Raw genomic sequence first — 17,699 nt, forward strand, 5'->3', positions numbered from 1 at the left:
TGGTGGTGGTGGGAGGGGTGTCTGTTTGTAGGAGTGGTGGTGGGAAGTGTTTGTTGGAGGAGTGGTGGTGGTGGGAAGGGTGTCTGTTTGTAGGAGTGGTGGTGGGAAGTGTTTGTTGGAGGAGTGGTGGTGGTGGGAAGTGTGTCTGTTGGAGGAGGAGTGGTGGTGGTGGTGGGAAGTGTGTCTGTTGGAGGAGGAGTGGTGGTGGTGGGAAGTGTGTCTGTTGGAGGAGGAGTGGTGGTGGTGGGAAGTGTGTCTGTTGGAGGAGGAGGAGTGGTGGTGGTGGGAAGTGTGTCTGTTGGAGGAGTGGTGGTGGTGGGAAGGGTGTCTGTTGGAGGAGTGGTGGTGGTGGGAAGGGTGTCTGTTGGAGGAGTGGTGGTGGTGGGAAGGGTGTCTGTTGGAGGAGTGGTGGTGGTGGGAAGGGTGTCTGTTGGAGGAGTGGTGGTGGGAAGGGTGTCTGTTGGAGGAGTGGTGGTGGTGGGGTGGGAAGTGTGTCTGTTGGAGGAGTGGTGGTGGTGGGAAGTGTGTCTGTTGGAGTGGTGGTGGGAAGGGTGTCTGTTGGAGGAGTGGTGGTGGTGGGAAGGGTGTCTATTGGAGTGGTGGTGGGAAGGGTGTCTGTTGGAGTGGTGGTGGGAAGGGTGTCTGTTGGAGTGGTGGTGGGAAGGGTGTCTGTTGGAGGAGTGGTGGTGGTGGGAAGGGTGTCTGTTGGAGGAGTGGTGGTGGTGGGAAGTGTGTCTGTTGGAGGAGTGGTGGTGGTGGGAAGTGTGTCTGTTGGAGGAGTGGTGGTGGGAAGTGTGTGTTGGAGGGGTGGTGGTGGTGGTGGGAAGTGTGTCTGTTGGAGGAGTGGTGGTGGGAAGTGTGTTTGTTGGAGGGGTGGTGGTGGTGGTGGGAAGTGTGTCTGTTGGAGGAGTGGTGGTGGTGGGAAGGGTGTCTGTTGGAGGGGTGGTGGTGGTGGTGGGAAGTGTGTCTGTTGGAGGAGTGGTGGTGGGAAGGGTGTCTGTTGGAGGAGTGGTGGTGGGAAGGGTGTCTGTTGGAGGAGTGGTGGTGGTGGGAAGGTTGTCTGTTGGAGGAGTGGTGGTGGTGGGAAGGGTGTCTGTTGGAGGAGTGGTGGTGGTGGGAAGTGTGTCTGTTGGAGGAGTGGTGGTGGTGGGAAGGGTGTCTGTCGGAATAGCTACCAGTGCCAACATTATTATTATTGTTTAGCTGCATTTGTACAGGGTGTACTCAATAGCCTGCTTTATACTTTTTGCTGCAGTAGCAATACGCTCAGTATCTGTCTAAGATTTGTACCCAGGTTAAGATTTGATTTAAGTAGTGGTACCAGATAAATTAATCAACTGCATTGAATGTTGAATCCATGAATCAAATGTTAAACTAGCCTAAATGTTGAGAACAATTTATCTATGTAATTTTCATCCCTAACTTGTAGTCTGTTAAAATGTCTACACCGACACATTTGAATCCTGTGTGTTAATAACATCAATGCAGTGGCAGGGATTGAAATGAAAGACATTGTCAAAGAGAGGCCAAATGTACTACTCTTCACAGAAGGGGGACAATGGGTATGATTGAGCAGCGAAATAAATGACATTATAGCATTTTACTAACAACTCTCTCTGAACAACTGTAGAACATGCAATTACCTGCTGCCAGACAAGGCATGCATGTGTACGGTGTATTATGGGCAGGAACAACTAGAATTGACAGATGACTGGATTTGAAATGTCTTATCAGGACTGTTTCACACCATCTGAAAGATGGCCCTAATGTGTCCATCAGCGCACCCATCCCTGGCTCCCTCCTCAGACTGATCCCCCCGGTTGGTATGTCTGTCTTGCCCTGGCAGGCTCAGCCCATATGTAGGGGGGATTTAATTATCCCCCAGCAAAGACTGAATCAACGTTTGATTATAGCCTCCCTCAGACTATGTACAAAGGCTCCATTCAAAAATGATTTGCATGTCTTTTCTCTGGTAATCAAGAATAGCTGTTATTTCTAATGACTATAATGGAATTTAGTAAAGGCTTATTTCTTTTTCCTCAATAATGGAGAACTTTTTATTTTTGAAATGTATTTTAAAAATGCGTTCAGGAAGATTGAACATTAGCTCGTTGTTTTTTAAACGTGCCGTTTTGGACTCGACGTGTCAATGCATGGCTCATACATGCATAATGAACCATCTGCAGTCCTATCCCAGTACATTCTTATTACCTGGCATCATTTAGTGCACGAGATACGCGCTCGTTCATGTCCTGTAGTGAGCGCGCTCTGAAGCGAGATTACCTGGATACGTGACTTTACCGTTAGTTATTTAGATAACAACGAAAATACATAGAATATATCGATCATATCTTGCAACCTAAGATTCAAAATTTGAAGTTAGATCTGTTAGACCTCGGTTGTAGTTTAATTTCTCTCTTTCAAAAGACTCCGTTTCTCTGGAATAGTGTTGAGCGATTAACCGAATTGTATGTGTTTTTTCGGTTATTAATCAACTAAATTACCGATTTTGAATTCCATTTAGTTTGTTTTAGTGAGCCCAACGCACCTTTTCTCTAGAGATAAATCAAATCATTGCAGTTGATTGCCAGCGATCATCATTAATCAGGTAGACACTAAGGCTATATATTATCACAACATGACTTTGAAGTAGTAAGTCATTCGAAGCAAACATATTGTAAGTAGGTTATAACTTTTCCATTGTATAAATGACATTATCACAATAGATTGCTTACCATACTAGTCTGTACAGCAATGGGAATTAGCCACAACCATGCTTAAGGGCGGGTTTGGGTAGGTTACTTTCTAAATGTAATCCGTTATTACTTACCTGTCAAATTCTAATCAGTAATGTAACTTTTGCATTGCCCAAACTCAGCAATGTAATCTGATTACATTCAGTTACTTTTAGATTACATTAAGGGGCATTAGAATTAGACAAATGTATTTTACCAATTGAAAAACATCTATTGCAGGATAAATCAATGTAAAAGTTTACATTGCTGGCATATATGGATTTTACATTTTACTTTATGGGTTGGTTATATAGGTGTCTTCTAACCCATCGCTTTCTACTACATATAATAATATGATTCAATTATATCTTTACATTAAAAACCAAAGTCTATTACAATTCCAGTAATTCCAATAAATGTTATACCCCTTGATCTTCAAGAATAGGACTTTGAAATATGGAAGTATAGATAAGCCAAATTGTTTTACCTGAGCATAACCTCAAAACTAAGGACTTATTTATTAGCCAGCCCTACTCTGTTTATGATTTTGTTGTCATGGAGGACTGATTGGGCTCATTGATTCGAGGTGAAAAATAAATGCTGCGCTCATGGAATGGCATGCTTTGGAGCACGACTGAGAAGTCCTATTTACATGTGAAAAATGAATGCCGTATACTGCATTTGCTATAGGCCTATTGTTTACCTTTTTGTTGGTGACACTTTGATATCTTGATAATATGCAGCTGTTTAAAGGGCAAATCCACAGCTGAGAGATGTGCCTGTGTAACAGTATAATTTTAAACCGTCCCCTCGCCCATACCCGGGCGCGAACCAGGGACCTTCTGCACACAACGACAACATTCACCCTCGAAGCATCGTTACCCATCGCTCCACAAAAGCGGCGGCCCTTGCAGAGCAAGGGGAACTACTACTTCAAGGTCTCAGAGCAAGTGATGTAACCGATTGAAACTCTATTTAGCGCACACCGCTAACTAAGCTAGCCGTTTCACATCCGTTACACTCACCCCCCTTTTGACCTTCCTCCTTTTTCCGCAGCAACCAGTAATCCGGGTCAACAGCATCAATGTAACAGTATAATTTTAAACCGTCCCCTCGCCCATACCCGGGCGCGAACCAGGGACCTTCTGCACACATCAACAACAGTCACCCACGAAGCATCGTTACCCATCGCTCCACAAAAGCCGCGGCCCTTGCAGAGCAAGGGGAACTACTACTTCAAGGTCTCAGAGCAAGTGACGTAACCGATTGAAACGCTATTTAGCGCACACCGCTAACTAAGCTAGCCGTTTCACATCCGTTACACCTGGATAAATGTAACCACTCTCAGATTAATAGACAGAGCTATGGATGCAAGGACTGACCATCCACAATATCAAAATTATTATTTTAACCATGTTATGAATCAATGAAGTGTTTATTTACAATGTTTACAAACATTGGAGAAAAACAATCTTTTATTTTGACACGTTGTGTTAGCCTTTTAAAATGATCAATTTGGATTAGCTAATTGATCGCTAGAAAACCCTTTTGCAATTATGTTAGCACAGCTGTAAACTGTTGTTCTGATTAAAGAAGCAATACAACTATCCATCTTTAGACTAGTTGAGTATCTGGAGCATCAGCATTTGTAGGTTCGATTACAGGCTCAAAATGGCCAGAAACAAATAACTTTCTTCTGAAACTCATCAGTCTATTCTTGCTCTGAGAAATGAAGGCTATTCCATGCGAGAATTTGCCAATAAACTGAAGATCTTGTACAACGCTGTGCACACTTCCTTCAGAGAACAGAGCAAACTGGCACTAACCAGAATAGAAAGAGGAGTGGGAGGCCCCGGTGCACAACTAAGCAAGAGGACAAGTACATTAGTGTCTAGTTTGAGAAACAGACGCCTCACAAGTCCTCAACTGGCAGATTCATTAAATAATACCCCAAAAACACCAATCTCAATGTCAACAGTGAAGAGGCGACTCTGGGATGCTGGCCTTCTAGGCAGAGTTCCTCTGTCCAGTGTCTGTGTTCTTTTGCCCATCTTAATATAACACTGCCTAGAAGGCTAGCATCCCGGAGACGCCTTTTCACTGTTACCGTTGAGACAGGTGTTTTGTGGGTACTGTTTAATGACGCTGCCAGTTGAACAAATGAAAATATATTTGACATTCTTCAAAGTAGCCACCCTTTGCCTTGATGACAGCTTTGCACACTCTTGGCATTCTCTCAACCAGCTTCATGAGGTAGTCACATGGAATGCATTTCAATTATTCAATCAACAGCCTTGTTAAAAGTTAATTTGTGGAATTTCTTTCCTTCTCAATGTGTTTGAGCCAATCAGTTGTATTGTGACAAGATAGGGGTGGTAAACAGAAGATAGCCCTATTTGGTAAAAGACCAAGTCCATATTATGGCAAGAACAGCTCAAATAAGCAAAGCAAAATGACAGTCCATCATTACTTTAAGACCTGAAGGTCAGTCAATCTGGAAAATTTTAAGGACTTTTAAAGTGTCTTCAAGTGCAGTCTCAAAAACCATCAAGCGCTATGATGAAACTAGCTCTCACGAGGACATCCACAGGAAAGGAAGACCCAGAGTTAACTCTGCTGCAGAGGATACGTTCTTTAGAGTTACCATCCTTGGAAATTGCAGCCCAAATAAATGCTTCACAGAGTTCAAGTAACCGACATCTCAAAATCAACTGTTCAGAGGAGACTGTGTGAATCAGGCCTTCATGGTTGAATTGCTGCAAAGAAACAACTACTAAAGGACACCAATAAGAAGAACAGACTTGCTTGGGCCAAGAAACACGAGCAATGGACATTAGACTGGTGGAAATATGTCCTTTAATCTGATGAGTCCAAATGTGAGATTTTGGGTTCCAATCGCTATGTCTTTGTGAGACGCAGAGTAGGGGAACAGATAATCTCTGCATGTGTGGTTCCCACCATGAAGCATGGAGGGGGAGATGTGATGGTGTTGGGAGGTGCTTTGCTGGTGACACTCTCAGTGATTTATTTAGAATTCAAGGCACACCTTACCAGCATGGCTACCACAGCATTCTGCAGCGATATGCCATCACATCTGGTTTCAACAGGACAATGACCCAACACACCTCCAGGCTGTATAAGGGCTATTTGACCAAGGAGAGTGAAGGAGGGCTGCATCAGATGACCTGGCCTCCACAATCACCCGACCTCAATCCAATTGAGATGGCTTGGGATGAGTTGGACCACAGAGTGAAGGAAAAGCAGCCAACAAGTGCTCAGCATATGTGGGAACTCCTTCAAGACTGTTGGAAAAGCATTCCAGGTGAAGCTGGATGAGAGAATGCCAAGAGCTGTCATCAAGGCAAAGCATGGCTACTTTGAAGAATTTAAAATATATTTAAAATATGCACTTTTTTGTTGTTGGTTACTACATGATTGCATATGTGTTATTTCATAGTTTTGATGTCTTCACTATTATTCTACAATGTAGAAAACCTTTGAAAAAATGGTTGTAGCAACTACAGATTGCCCCTGTAAGTCTTATCAAAAGTGTGCGAGTTTGAGCATGTGTCCATTAGGCCAATGGATGCACTTCGCAGCATTTGCAAGAGCGCATTTTTCACTGGCTGTCCACTGGTTTCCAAAACAATGATTGATAGGCAGCTTAAACTTCTTGAATTCAACCATTATTGGGTTCAAATACACATTTCTTACATTAGTACCCCAGGTCATCTTAGGTTTCATTACATACAGTCGAGAAGAACTACTGAATATAAGATCAGCGTCAACTCACCATCAGTACGACCAAGAATATGTTTTTCGCGACGCGGATCCTGTGTTCTGCCTTTCAAACAGGACAACGGAATGGATCCCATGCAGCGACCAAAAAAACGACTCAGAAAAAGAGGGAATGATGCGGTCTTCTGGTCAGACTCCGGAGACGGGCACATCGTGCACCACTCCCTAGCATTCTTCTCGCCAATGTCCAGTCTCTTGACAACAAGGTTGATGAAATCCGAGCAAGGGTAGCATTTCAGAGGGACATCAGAGACTGTAACGTTCTTTGCTTCACGGAAACATGGCTCACTGGAGAGACGCTATCGGAATCGGTGCAGCCAGCGGGTTTCTCCACGCACCGCGCCGACAGAAACAAACATATTTCTGGTAAGAAGAGGGGCGGGGGCGTATGCCTCATGGCTAACGAGACATGGTGTGATGAAAGAAACATACAGGAACTCAAATCCTTCTGTTCACCTGATTTAGAATTCCTCACAATCAAATGTAGACCGCATTATCTACCAAGAGAATTCTCTTCGATTATAATCACAGCCGTATATACCCCCCCCCCCCCCAAGCAGACACATCGATGGCTCTGAACAAACTTTATTTGACTCTTTGCAAACTGGAAACCATTTATCCAGAGGCTGCATTCATTGTAGCTGGGGATTTTAACAAGGCTAATCTGAAAACAAGACTGCCTAAATTTTATCAGCATATCGATTGCGCAACCAGGGGTGGAAAAACCTTGGATCATTGTTACTCTAACTTCCGCGACGCATATAAGGCCCTGCCCCGCCCTCCTTTCGGAAAAGCTGACCATGACTCCATTTTGTTGATCCCTGCCTACAGACAGAAACTAAAACAAGAGGCTCCCACGCTGAGGTCTGTCCAACGCTGGTCCGACCAAGCTGACTCCACACTCCAAGACTGCTTCCATCACGTGGACTGGGATATGTTTCGTATTGCGTCAGATGTCAGATGTCTTGCTCCCAGGCAGACTAAATAACTTTTTTGCCCGCTTTGAGGACAATACAGTGCCACTGACACGGGCTGCAACGAAAACATGCGGACTCTCCTTCACTGCAGTCGAGGTGAGTAAGACATTTAAACGTGTTAACCCTCGCAAGGCTGCAGGCCCAGACGGCATCCCCAGCCGCGCCCTCAGAGCATGCGCAGACCAGCTGGCCGGTGTGTTTACGGACATATTCAATCAATCCCTATACCAGTCTGCTGTTCCCACATGCTTCAAGAGGGCCATCATTATTCCTGTTCCCAAGAAAGCTAAGGTAACTGAGCTAAACGACTACCGCCCCGTAGCACTCACTTTGAGAGACTAGTCAAGGACCATATCACCTCCACCCTACCTGACACCCTAGACCCACTCCAATTTGCTTACCGCCCAAATAGGTCCACAGACGATGCAATCTTAACCACACTGCACACTGCCCTAACCCATCTGGACAAGAGGAATACCTATGTGAGAATGCTGTTCATCGACTACAGCTCGGCATTCAACACCATAGTACCCTCCAAGCTCGTCATCAAGCTCGAGACCCTGGGTCTCGACCCCGCCCTGTGCAACTGGGTACTGGACTTCCTGACGGGCCGCCCCCAGGTGGTGAGGGTAGGCAACAACATCTCCACCCCGCTGATCCTCAACACTGGGGCCCCACAAGGGTGCGTTCTGAGCCCTCTCCTGTACTCCCTGTTCACCCACGACTGCGTAGCCACGCACGCCTCCAACTCAATCATCAAGTTTGCGGACGACACAACAGTGGTAGGCTTGATTACCAACAACGACGAGACGGCCTACAGGGAGGAGGTGAGGGCCCTCTGAGTGTGGTGTCAGGAAAATAACCTCACATTCAACGTCAACAAAACTAAGGAGATGATTGTGGACTTCAGGAAACAGCAGAGGGAACACCCCCTTATCCACATCGATGGAACAGTAGTGGAGAGGGTAGCAAGTTTTAAGTTCCTCGGCATACACATCACAGACAAACTGAATTGGTCCACTCACACAGACAGTATCGTGAAGAAGGCGCAGCAGCGCCTCTTCAACCTCAGGAGGCTGAAGAAATTTGTCTTGTCACCAAAAGCACTCACAAACTTCTACAGATGCACAATTGAGAGCATCCTGGCGGAGCTGTATCACCGCCTGGTACGGCTTCTATCTCAAGGCCATCAGACTGTTAAACAGCCACCACTAACATTGAGTGGCTGCTGCCAACACACTGACAATGACTCAACTCCAGCCACTTTAATAATGGGAATTGATGGGAAATGATGTAAATATATCACTAGCCACTTTAAACAATGCTACCTTATATAATGTTACTTACCCTACATTATTCATCTCATATGCATACGTATATACTGTACTCTATCATCGACTGCATCCTTATGTAATACATGTATCACTAGCCACTTTAACTATGCCACTTTGTTTACATACTCATCTCATATGTATATACTGTATATACTGTACTCGATAACATCTACTGTATCTTGCCTATGCTGCTCTGTACCATCACTCATTCATATATCCTTATGTACATATTCTTTATCCCCTTACACTGGGTATAAGACAGTAGTTTTGGAATTGTTAGTTAAATTACTTGTTGGTTATTACTAAACTGTCGGAACTAGAAGCACAAGCATTTCGCTACACTCACATTAACATCTGCTAACCATGTGTATGTGACAAATACAATTTGATTTGATTTAGATTTGTGAACAGCCATCCACAACAACCCATTCCACAAAGCACAAATAGCTAAATGAGAGAGCAGCAGTGTGATTCACATCAATGCGCTATGTAGATATCAATAACAAGTGATATTTATCCACCGCAATCACCTCATGTTTCAGCATAATCCATAGATTTGGCCCTAATTAATTTAAATTGACTGATTTCCTAATGAACTGTAACTCAATAAAATCTTTGGAATTGTTGCATTTTATATTTTTGTTCAGTGTATGCTTTACTGATGACAATTCGACAATGTATATATTTCCTCTGTAGTCAGAGGAACCTGGCTGAAGTCAACGAGCTCATCCACACGGCTTTCCTGGTGCATCGTGGGATCATCAACCTAAAGGAGTGGACCAACTCTGACGGTCTCCTGAAGGACATGCAGTTTGGAAACAAGATGTCCGTTCTCAGTGGGGAGTTCTTGCTTGCCAATGCTTGCACTGGACTGGCCCAGCTAAACAATACTAAGGTATGAAATAGTCATCATATAACATTCTGTTGGAGATGGACACATTTCTTGCCTAGTTTTCGTTCTGCCTTTAAATGTCTTCCAAAATGCAATCTGATTTCAGCCTTTTACCTTTGAGGTTTCAATAGATTGTCAGTGAGATGAAGATGATACTTGACAATGTTGAGATGACTACAATACAGATAAGGAAATTGATGAGAATACAAACTGTATAAGCAGAGGAGTTTAAACACCACTTACATCAGCATGCTGTGTCAAGTTTTTCTGGCCGTTGTGGATTGATCGAATCAACAAATCTATTTTCTCACTTAGGCGACTGGCAGGCAGACTGATACTCACACACACAAAATATGCTTGGGTGGGAATAATGCACCCCCATTTACACCGGTTACATTCTCTTACGCTCTTCTACTCATTCTTACCAAGCACTTCTGCAGTGTGCGTGTGTGGGCATGGGGGTCACAGTTCACTTCCAGTCCACTGGCAATCCTTTGCTGACAGAATGTGTCACCAACCTCAACTGTCAGAATGTGTCACCAACCTCAACTGTCAGAATGTGTCACCAACCTCAACTGTCAGAATTTGTCACCAACTGTCAGAATGTGTCACCAACTGTCAGAATGTGTCACCAACTGTCAGAATGTGTCACCAACTGTCAGAATGTGTCACCAACTGTCAGAATGTGTCACCAACTGTCAGAATGTGTCACCAACTGTCAGAATGTGTCCTCAACTGTCAGAATGTGTCACCAACTGTCAGAATGTCACCAACTGTCAGAATGTGTCACCAACTGTCAGAATGTGTCAGAATGTGTCACCAACTGTCAGAATGTGTCACCAACTGTAAGAATGTGTCACCAACCTCTACGGTCAGAATGTGTCACCAACCTCTACGGTCAGAATGTGTCACCAACCTCTACGGTCAGAATGTGTCACCAACCTCTACGGTCAGAATGTGTCACCAACCTCTACGGTCAGAATGTGTCACCAACCTCTACGGTCAGAATGTGTCACCAACCTCTACGGTCAGAATGTGTCACCAACCTCTACGGTCAGAATGTGTCACCAACCTCTACGGTCAGAATGTGTCACCAACCTCTACGGTCAGAATGTGTCACCAACCTCCACGGTCAGAATATGGCTGCACAAGAGGATCATAATAGCCTATTTTCTCTCTGCTTTGCAATCTTCCAAATTCTCCCCTCAGCTCAGATTGTTCATGCTCAGACAGACAAACAGGCATTTAAAATGACAATTCTGATAACTGTTTCTTTAAATTTGGGCATTGTCAAATTGATATACATAGGCATTTTTAACACCTTACATGAACATCATGACACTCATTTGTTTTGCAGTATAATTCATATTGTCATCTTTTCAATAATGTAATTACATTCTAGAGCTCCCCCTGTTGGACATATATACATGTGCCTCCCACTCTCCCCCTAACAGTAAAATGTTCACAAGAGTTGTAAAACAGCCTAGTACTCGCATGTCTAAACTATGGTCATGACACTGTCTCTTAAATAAACGGACAGTCACAAATAGAGACCCCTATTCAATACTTGATAGAGATGAATGTTCACACTAAAATGTTCACACTCACCAATTGCTTGATATTTTACATTTTTCAAGGATTGTTGTGGGTTACCAAGACAGACATGACTGTAGCAGCAGTCGTAGCATAAGCGCTTAGAGGTGTATAAGTATTTCACATAAACCAGGGAATTTTTTTAGGGGAGCAATTGATCTGGATTATGTGTTCCGGCCTTGAGAGGTATCCTAGGCCGGTATAAATGGTAAAGTGATCTCGGAGCCCAGCTCCGGTTTCTCTCCCTCACAGACCTGTCGGCAAAACACGATCTGCCTGGATTTGGGAGTAGAGTAAGGGGGAGGCCGTGGCTTATCTGATACTTTCCAAAAAAAGACCCCCCCAACCTTCATTTTCCTCATTCACAGCCTAGCAAAGACAGCACATCTGGGAACACTGTAGGGGTATTGTCCTTTTGGGCCTTTTGTGAGGCTTGAGTTTCTTTAATATTTCCTAAAGGATCTGGTTACCCCGAGCGCACTATGAAGACTCTGATAGAGACACGCTCTCAAATCATGAAAAAACCTCTTGACTGTAAGAGAGTACAACATATGGATTGTCTTATCTACCTAGAACTGTAAATCTTTGTGCCCATACGCTGTTCTTTAGGAGCAATTGATTGTGAAAGAAGACAAACCTGATAAACATCGTGTTTGTGATTATTTAAACTCGGTCACTGATGACAAGCATACAAAATAAGGTGCCTGACTGAATTTACTTTGTAGTATTAGTATCATGCGTGTGAGTGAGGGTGCAATTTAAAATGTAGTCCTGGATTCCCACTGCAAGAGGGTCTGGGCAACTGCAGACAGATGACACAATATGATGATTTTTTTTACATTCATTGCACTACATGCCCACACACTTGGACCTAGTAGACTTGTGAGAATTCCACAAAGGCGCGGGAGGGAGCTAGTGTAAAACATATCAATAAAAATTATGAATATACAATACCGCCCAGCCACACCCTGTTGAGCAGAGTGAAGTTATATCTAAAAACAAGAAGGTATCAAATTGATAATCAATTCTGAGTTGGGTTGTTGATGACAAGAGCCCCAGCACCAGATGTCAGACCACTGCTCCAGAGCCTCATCAACCCCTCAGCCCTCATGACATTTCCTGATTTCTGCCTTGCCATCTGCCTTTCAGCTTCTCAGACTGGATACCTGATAAAGCCTCATAATACAGTTTAAACTGGGGGTCGCTATAAATAAGATTCAAATTGATAAAGCTCAGTCTGGGTGTGCTTAATAAAAACAGCAGGCAGTCCTCAGTCAGTCCACACTGGTCTGCTAATGAGCTGGCAATGTGAGGAGTTAGACCTGGTCAATTTTACAACCCAGACACCCTCTTAGTCTAAACCCCATCCCCATCTCTCTTTAGAGCAATTTCAATACTACGTAAAATACTTTCAATGGTGGTTAAGCAAAGCTTTTTTTCTTTTGCGTTTGACAGGTTGTGGAGTTGATATCGAGTGCCATTGGTGACTTGGTGCAGGGAATCTACCATGAGATCCACAACAGTTAAGGTAAGACAATTACAATACCACTACCAGGGTCACCCTAGCCAGCTAAAGTTACAGGTAACTGCCAAAATAAAGGAAACGCCAACATAAAGTGTCTTAATAGGGAACAACCTCAATGCACTGTGGCACAGATTCTACAGGTGTCTTGAACTCCACAGGAGGGTTGTGACACCCTTCTTTCCATAAAATCTTCAGTTGATTTAGTGTTTTGTTGATGGTGCTAGAAAACACTGTCTCAGACGCTGCTCCAGAATCTCCCATAAGTGTTCAATTGGGTTGAGATCTGATGACTGAGACACACACACACCCTTTTGAACCACCTGTGCTCCTTTTGAGACCCCCCCTTTCAAAGCCACTGAGATCTCTTCTAGCCATGGTAGCCAAAATAATGGGCAACTAGGCATTGTTGAATACATGACCCTAAGCATGATGGCATGTTAATTGCTTAAATAACTCAGAAAACCATACCTGTGTGGAAGCACATGCTTTCAATATATTTTGTATCCCTTATTTACTCGTATTTCCTTTATTTTGGCAGTTACCTGTAGTTACATGATATCATACAAACTGAGAACATTCCTAAAAAAATCTGTCAAGGCATCCCCTAATACAGTTATGGTCATAACTCAAATATTAAAAAAACTAAAACATGCATTTTACTAAATTATTAAATTGGACAAACTATTTAGTGGGCTTAAATGAATAACACTGTTCTATCAGGTATCTGCTATTATTATGTACTGGATGCTACTGGACGTACCTGATTATTTGTGCGGGTAGAGAGATACGGTTTACACCTCACCCTTTGAAGAAGAGCTTTCCCAGCAGAACTCAGTGTTGTGTTCTACCTCAGAGGAGGTTCCAGTTTCAACCTGGGCTCTTCTCTCCTTGGAGCTTTATACTGTGTTTATAAATCACAATTTTATAACAAAATAAATTGTTTTAGTCTACAGTTTATATTTTTCCAGTGACATGCTCTTATGTACTATATATTCTATGGTTGGAGCTGTTATTGGAAATATAGATATATAGATAAAATGTACTTCTACATAATGGAAACAGTCATAACTGAATACATAACATTTGATGTAAACTGCTCTTCTCAGGACAATAGCCTGACTGATGAAATCAACATGGTCACGTGGGAGGAGCAGACATTCTTGTCCCATGGTGCCTTGCTGGCAAAAAGCTGTCAGGCAGCGATGGAGCTTGCCAAACATGACAAAGATGCACAAGGACTGGCTTACAAATATGGCAAGAATCTATCATTGGGCCACAACGGCACCTCCGTACCTCCAGGCTCTGATCAGGCCCTACACCCAAACAAGGGCACTGCGTTCATCCACCTCTGGCCTGCTCGCCTCCCTACCACTGAGGAAGTACAGCTCCCGCTCAGCCCAGTCAAAACTGTTCGCTGCCCTGGCCCCCCCAATGGTGGAACAAACTCCCTCACGACGCCAGGACAGCGGAGTCAATCACCACCTTCCGGAGACACCTGAAACCCCACCTCTTTAAGGAATACCTAGGATAGGATAAGTAATCCCTCTCACCCCACCCCCCCTAAGTTTTAGATGCACTATTGTTAAGTGACTGTCCCACTGGATGTCATAAGGTGAATGCACCAATTTGTAAGTCGCTCTGGATAAGAGCGTCTGCTAAATGACTTAAATGTAAATGTAAATGCCACAAGGCAAGTATTGCACAAAATCTGAAAGATTGGCTTTGCTGAAAAGTATAGATTCATGCTGCTTCCCTTGTCTTTCCTAAAAAAGTGAAAATGTGAGTGAAAAGGACACAGCGTGTATTTGCAATATACTGAGAGATGGTGAAATGTAACATGTAAGGATCATGATTAGGCTGTCATGATTATAGACTAATGCTGTCATTCCCCCCCTCTTTAGTTGAATTCTGACCTGCAGCTATTTGTAAAGAGCAGCAGCTCAGCAGACCCAGTAACCTTCAGTTTTAACTCGGCCCCTGTGGTTTTCCACCGTCAGATTGTGGGGCAGGAGAGATGGTGTCATCAGCTGCAACGGGTACTGAACCACTTATCCTGTGCTATTACTTTTTCTGACATTTTAATTGTTTATATAGCTACAAGGTAAATGTGAATACTTCTTGAATTTTCTTTCCCATCATTTTCTCTGTAAGCAGGCAAAAACTATTGGAAGAAAAATGGACTATACAAAGGTCAGCAGGGTGAATGTACATACAGTGGATGTTTTTTATTGTGGCATGGTAGCAAGGTGTGTTGTAAGACTGTCAAAGATACTTAGATAGTGTTGATATCCACTGTAACCAATCTCAAGTTTGACATTTCCTTCCCAAAGTCAGTTAGAGAGGAAAGGAGGGGACAGATGGGGGTGCAGGAAGAGACAAAGGGGGGGGGGGATCTCTGGTCACGTCTGAAACCAGATCGTGGGGGATTAGTTACCCAAGACTATTTGTGGAGGAGACAGAGAGACCGAGACAGTTGCATTGTCAGAGAATCTCCTTCATGAGGACACGAGGGGGATATGGGGAGAATGTATCCTCCTAACTGCACCACAGTCATTATTGCTACGATCATTTTCATATAGATTAGTATTTACAATATAATACATGTGTCCTGTTTGCCTGGGCATTTACGCTGAAATACATATTGTGTCAAACACTAGGTGTGCCCTGTGTGCTGCTCCTGTTAGTCTTAAATGTAATGCAGTCTGAACAACCATGGAAATGGTCTCAGTCAGACCATATTTTGGATATCTTGGCCACCTGTTGTTCAACATAAGAAGAGAAAGTGATGGACAGGACTTTCTGGGGACTAATGGAGTGTGGAGGAGACTTGGAGTTTGCTGTGTCCCCGTTTCCAAACTGAGGAGCGTGCACCCACATTAGTGCAGTGGAGCAATGCTCCCTGCCTGCTGTTTTTTAAGCGAAAGCCCACAGGGTCTTTTCAGTCCCAGAATTCATTAGGTAGAACGCCCTAAGCAAAAAGATCTCCTGACTGAGCCGGAGCAGAAGGGGGGAAAGACACCCAAGACTACTCAGTGTGTCTGGGGGAGAGGGAGTCTCATGACCAATGCAGTTTTATATAGACCACTGCACATTCCCATCCTCAGTGTTCACAATAGGATGCTCATTTCAACATTTGCTTACATAAAAAATGCTGAAGTCTTGTCCTATGGTCTCTTCCTGTAACAGCTGCGGTCCACGATCAAATTGGAGAAAGGTGTCACCTCGACAATAGATCTGTGCCGTTACCACGGCAACAAGGCTCTGGAGTCCATCCAGTGTTTCCCTTCCTCTGAGGCACGTTCAGCCTTGGAGAACATCGCTCGCGCTGTCACAAAGTTCTGACCCCCCTACTCTCCTGTGTCCACAGGACAACGTGCACAATCAATCGATGCTAGAAAAACAATCTTGGTTCCATTTAAGCCAATCAGTGAGCAGAATACTCACGACCCCCTAAGTCCGACCGGCGTTTACTGGAAATGAAACTACAGATCACACCTTTAAAACTCCATTTAACTGTTTGCTATTAAAACAATTCACATCCAGTCATCTGAGTTATTTTGTGTTTACTACTTTACTGCTATTATGATTTTGCTCTGTCACTGTGCAACAGAAAACAAAAATCTAGGATGGGAAAATGTCAACTTTCGTTGGCCGTGCCACGAGCAGCACACTTGAAGCTCCGCCAGCAGTAATTATTAATGAGTCCCATTCCCGTGACCTGCAGCAAATGGACAGGAAATGCAAGGGTATTGATTGGGGCGATGTGCGCTGTGGGTTGGCGCCAGGGTGGTAGCCTGTGGTTTCCCTGGCACTCGGCAGGGGATAGCCAAGGTGTGAAACTGGGTAGAGAACAATGTTCCCTCTAAGCATGAGATTGAACTTCACTCAACTTTCTAGAGGTTTCCCCGTTAGTTAAACACTGTCAACAATTTCCCTTTACTGTGGGAATTGTGATCGAATCAACACAACATTAGCCACTTTCAATGCAACATACCGAAACAAAACAAACTATGCAAGACTTTGTATGCAAAACAAACTTTGAAAGAGATTTTGTTGTAGGCAGAACGCATTGGAGTATGATTCTATTGCATTGACAGGCATGACTCAGGCCTGTACTCTACACAGACCGGTGAGCCTTAACCTGTCAGCTGCAGTATTGCAAAGCAGACCATTTATCATATGGATTTGTGCCATTCACTTTGAACTGGAGTTTTACAGCATGAGCGGTAAGGATTATTATGCGCTTGTTTTGAGATCAAAGCAAGAGCTGCATGTAGCCACGTGTGCACATTTGTTAATATTCTTTGCTAGTTAGTGAGTTATTGGCCCAGTTATACTTAATTTGTAGTCAGCAATGTGGTAGTGATTGCATCGTACAAGAGCACAAAACCTGTACATTTCTAGACATCTTTGAAAAGCAAGTCAGGTAAAGAGCTTTTTTTGTCCTAAAGGGGCACTATTGTATTTTGAGACAGACTTGAATAAGCTAAGTAACCAATAGGCAGAGGGTAGCATCATTTGTCTGATTCTCTGTAATAACGGTAGAGAGACTACAAAATAAAATGTATTATTTTTACAAAGTGGTTTTTGCATCAAACACCTCATTTTCAGTCACCTTGTCTGAAGGACAAGTGGATGAACAGGTTAATGTCAAGCCCTGCATGTTTATGTCAAAAGTCTCATGGAGTGTAGGCCTTCATTGAACACCACACATTGGCTGCTGCTGTAGGCTAAATGATAGAACAGCTATTTCCATGTTAAAATGTTATGTGATGCATTTTCTCCATTGTTGTTTTCATAATAGGGCTACTGGTAGGCCTACATATAAATAGCCACAGTATCAAA

The 17,699-nt window shown here is 43.6% G+C and overlaps 1 protein-coding gene across 1 annotated transcript in view; it reads left to right on the forward strand.

The window, feature by feature from the left end:
• LOC124046575 (all trans-polyprenyl-diphosphate synthase PDSS2-like) overlaps positions 1–17,699 on the forward strand; it is a 30,273-nt gene extending 12,574 nt beyond the window's left edge. Inside the window, exons 3-8 of the mRNA XM_046367104.1 lie at positions 9,541–9,739; positions 12,785–12,848; positions 13,950–14,143; positions 14,756–14,890; positions 15,009–15,044; positions 16,041–17,699. Of these exons, the coding sequence (XP_046223060.1) occupies positions 9,541–9,739; positions 12,785–12,848; positions 13,950–14,143; positions 14,756–14,890; positions 15,009–15,044; positions 16,041–16,196 (784 nt within the window). The 3' untranslated portion in view covers positions 16,197–17,699. The remainder of the gene's footprint in view (positions 1–9,540; positions 9,740–12,784; positions 12,849–13,949; positions 14,144–14,755; positions 14,891–15,008; positions 15,045–16,040) is intronic.

This window comes from Oncorhynchus gorbuscha, linkage group LG10 (assembly GCF_021184085.1).
Source record: "Oncorhynchus gorbuscha isolate QuinsamMale2020 ecotype Even-year linkage group LG10, OgorEven_v1.0, whole genome shotgun sequence".
Taxonomy (NCBI): Eukaryota; Metazoa; Chordata; class Actinopteri; order Salmoniformes; family Salmonidae; genus Oncorhynchus; species Oncorhynchus gorbuscha.